The sequence below is a fragment of the Echinococcus granulosus genome (assembly GCF_000524195.1).
Source record: "Echinococcus granulosus chromosome Unknown EG_S00008, whole genome shotgun sequence".
NCBI classification, from domain to species: Eukaryota; Metazoa; Platyhelminthes; class Cestoda; order Cyclophyllidea; family Taeniidae; genus Echinococcus; species Echinococcus granulosus.
The window spans coordinates 1,821,388-1,824,399 of NW_020170388.1; the positions used below are offsets into that span (position 1 = coordinate 1,821,388).

At 39.0% G+C, this 3,012-nt stretch overlaps 2 protein-coding genes across 2 annotated transcripts in view; one reads left to right on the forward strand and one right to left on the reverse strand. All coding sequences in view use genetic code 11, as the record gives it.

Moving 5' to 3' along the window:
* EGR_02035 (hypothetical protein) overlaps positions 1-807 on the reverse strand; it is a gene marked incomplete at both ends in the record, with an annotated part of 6,837 nt that extends 6,030 nt beyond the window's left edge. Inside the window, 2 exons of the mRNA XM_024491284.1 lie at positions 512-661; positions 746-807. Coding sequence (XP_024354427.1) covers positions 512-661; positions 746-807 — 212 coding nt within the window. The remainder of the gene's footprint in view (positions 1-511; positions 662-745) is intronic.
* A 310-nt stretch (positions 808-1,117) lies between these two features.
* On the forward strand, positions 1,118-2,436 carry EGR_02036 (hypothetical protein; the record flags this gene model as incomplete). The annotated part of the gene is made up of 2 exons (XM_024491285.1): positions 1,118-1,260; positions 2,331-2,436. 2 exons carry the CDS (start codon positions 1,118-1,120, stop codon positions 2,434-2,436), a joined length of 249 nt encoding a protein of 82 aa, XP_024354428.1.
* Positions 2,437-3,012: the final 576 nt, after the last annotated feature.

Sequence of the window (3,012 nt, forward strand, 5' to 3'; positions counted from 1 at the left end):
GATTATATCGCCTATCTTGAATGTGCTGAGCCCAGTTATTCACAATCGACTCAACTACAGACAAGCCTTCTTTGATGTATCAACGGGAGTTATTGCAATTTTGGCACAAGCTAAAATTCATAGTGTTACCACTTGCTACCTGTTGATGTGCGAAAAAATCAATGACAACCGGTGTGATATAGTTTCAGTAGAATGTGGCGAGCTGAAAATGCTCAGCAAAGCTGGCTGCATGAACAGAATCACATGTCACCCTCTAGCGGGTTGGGTGATGAAGATTACAACACTTCTCATAAAAACGGCGCAACTAGACGATCACTGTGGTTGATAGCTAAATCAATGGGAGTGGTGCATTTCTGTTTTACATTTGTGCAGTTCTGATAAAAACCTTTTACTGCCACACCATATTTTGATGTTTATTATATGGCTGCTTGTGCAACATTTTTCTGGGGACTCCCATGGGGGTAAAGTAGATAGCCCCTCGACAAAGTGCCGTTGTTTGCTCTATACCCACTTAATAAATGATAAGCCTTTATTGGAGGATAATTTTTTCATACGTTTTGATTGATTTACTTTCCTTTGTGTTCTTGATGCTCCGATGTTCTCAGGCGAAATTAGTCTTTTCCTTTTTTGATTTCTTAAGGTTTTGTTTATAAATTTAAGACTAGTGTCATGGAAAATAAGAAGGCACTTTTCATTTTATAGGGAATATTTTCAGCATATTCTATTCGCAAAATAGAAATCGAACCCCTGCAAATTTACTATAATACAATTGTAAATAGGTTTAATGGATTTTTGAGTGCACAACATTTAAAGCGATCCGTGTGTTAACTTAAGTTGTGTTTACCGCCTTTTGTGAACTTAAGATAATATTGTCTCGCAGTCGTAAACTAGGTGCAGATGTGTGTAGCAAGGATAGATATATCTTGTAGACTCTCTTGGTGTCTACAACCCTCCATAAATCTTGGAAAGGTAAGCATAAGCAACGGCCCATCAATACTCGCTCTGTGCTCTTCTATTTGCCTGATATCTCCCACCATACTACTCGCATCACTAAACGTAGATTTAGGCCATTCCAACCTGTCTGCTGCTTTACGTTGCACTACAGAATCAACTACCTATGCACTCACTTACCTACTATTCAAAGCGCACTTTTAATACACGTACCATAATCTATTCCACACCACCAAGGTTATGTTTCCTCCTTTATGTAAAGTGTGTGTGTGTTAGAAAGAAAGGAAGAGATAAAAAGGAGTGGAAATGGTGAGTGTGGCGTGACGTGGTACACACAGCCGCTTACTAAATGAAGATCAGAGCACGCGCAACTGACATCGGCCCTAGTCCGTACAATTAAAAGCTTTAAATGAAAAAAAAACCTTGGGTAGTTAAATAGCATTGTGTCTGATGGAGTAAAGAATATAAAGAAAGTTGAGTAGATAAAAGGCGATTTGTTTGGCTGAATTCTTTTTAATCATTGCTTAGGTAGATTCTAAAAGACATCACAGCTGAGTGGTACAGCGTGAAGTTGATGAAGTACTTCTACTCGAGAAGCATCGCTGTACGGAGGCGTTGAACAAATTTTCTTAACTGACCTAGATTCTTACTACCAAGAGTGACCATCAAATCTGTGTAATGGGGCATGCGGTTTGCAACAGCCAGTTGTGCCAACATCCTGCTTTCATGTCTTCTTTTCCTCCCCTCCCAATAATCTAGATGCACGCGTTAAGATTAGCAATTAGGTTGGAATCAGATGCATGCAACACGGAGAAGTGTGAAGAAGATGTCTTTACAATCTACCCTCCACCTCTCCACTTCGAGTCAGTTATACGAATAAAGTGGTTGTGGATAAGACAAAGCCCATGATTGGGATCTTTCGTAAGGCCCGACCTAATTATATCACAGCTTGATTGTGTACAGCCCCACTCACTTATAACCGATTCACAAGCACGCATGTTGTCTTTGAAGCATCAGCAGAAGTTGTTATATTTTTCTTAGAAGCAGATGCTCATGGTGTCGACCCGTATTACCTGCTGATCTGCGATGAAATCAACGACAGGCAAAGTATCGCAGTTTAAGTGGAATGTGGAGAGCTGGAAAATGTGTAGCAGTAATAAGAGAGTTAACAGAATCACATGTCATTCTCGAGTGGATTGTATAGTGGAAGCAGTAAAACTTCACATACAAATAGCACAAATTAAAGATCACTCTGGTTGATGGCCAAATCAATGGGAGTGGTGTAGTCCTATATCAAGAGCATTATTTTGTTACATCTTTCCTGAACTGCTGACAACTTCTTCTTATCCTAATATTTTGTTATTGTTTTTTTACTCCAGCTTTGGTATTACTTTCGTTGGTGTCAAAATAGATGCAGAAAATCACGTTGTAAATGAAGTGTCAATCCATTTGTTGGTGTTTGCGAAGTACCCACTTAGTGAATGACAAGACATTATTTCCTTTTAAGATTGAGGAATTGGCCAAAAACTCCTTTTTGAGTCCATGATACTCAGATATTCTTAGCCAAAACCCTATCTCCACACCTTTTCTTCTCTGCGTAGCCATGTACGTGGTTTTAGTAACAGCATCATAGACAGGCAGTAGAGACTTTTACTATTCAAAAGGTACTTTCTGGTGTATTTTATCAGCAGAGTACAATTTTGGAGTCGACGGTCTTTCGACACTTGCATTGGAAGCCTATCCAGAATCGTCATTTCTTATCATATTAGTATCTTTCCTCCTCTGTTGAAATTGCAGTCTTGCTAGAACACAAAACCGCCAAATCTGGAGGATTTTTCAGAAGTGCAGACTTGAAAATTATGTTCCTCTATAATACTACTTCCACTCAGAAGGTTGCAGTACGTTGGAAGTGATGTACACTGAAAGACCTTTCAAGCGATCAACAAAACATTGTGACACACTGTTAAAATGAATGTGTACGTAGGGGTGGAAGTGATTGCTATTTCTGAATTTGAGTACATATAAGTATATAGGTACGAATTAGAGAAAGTGGTTTGTATT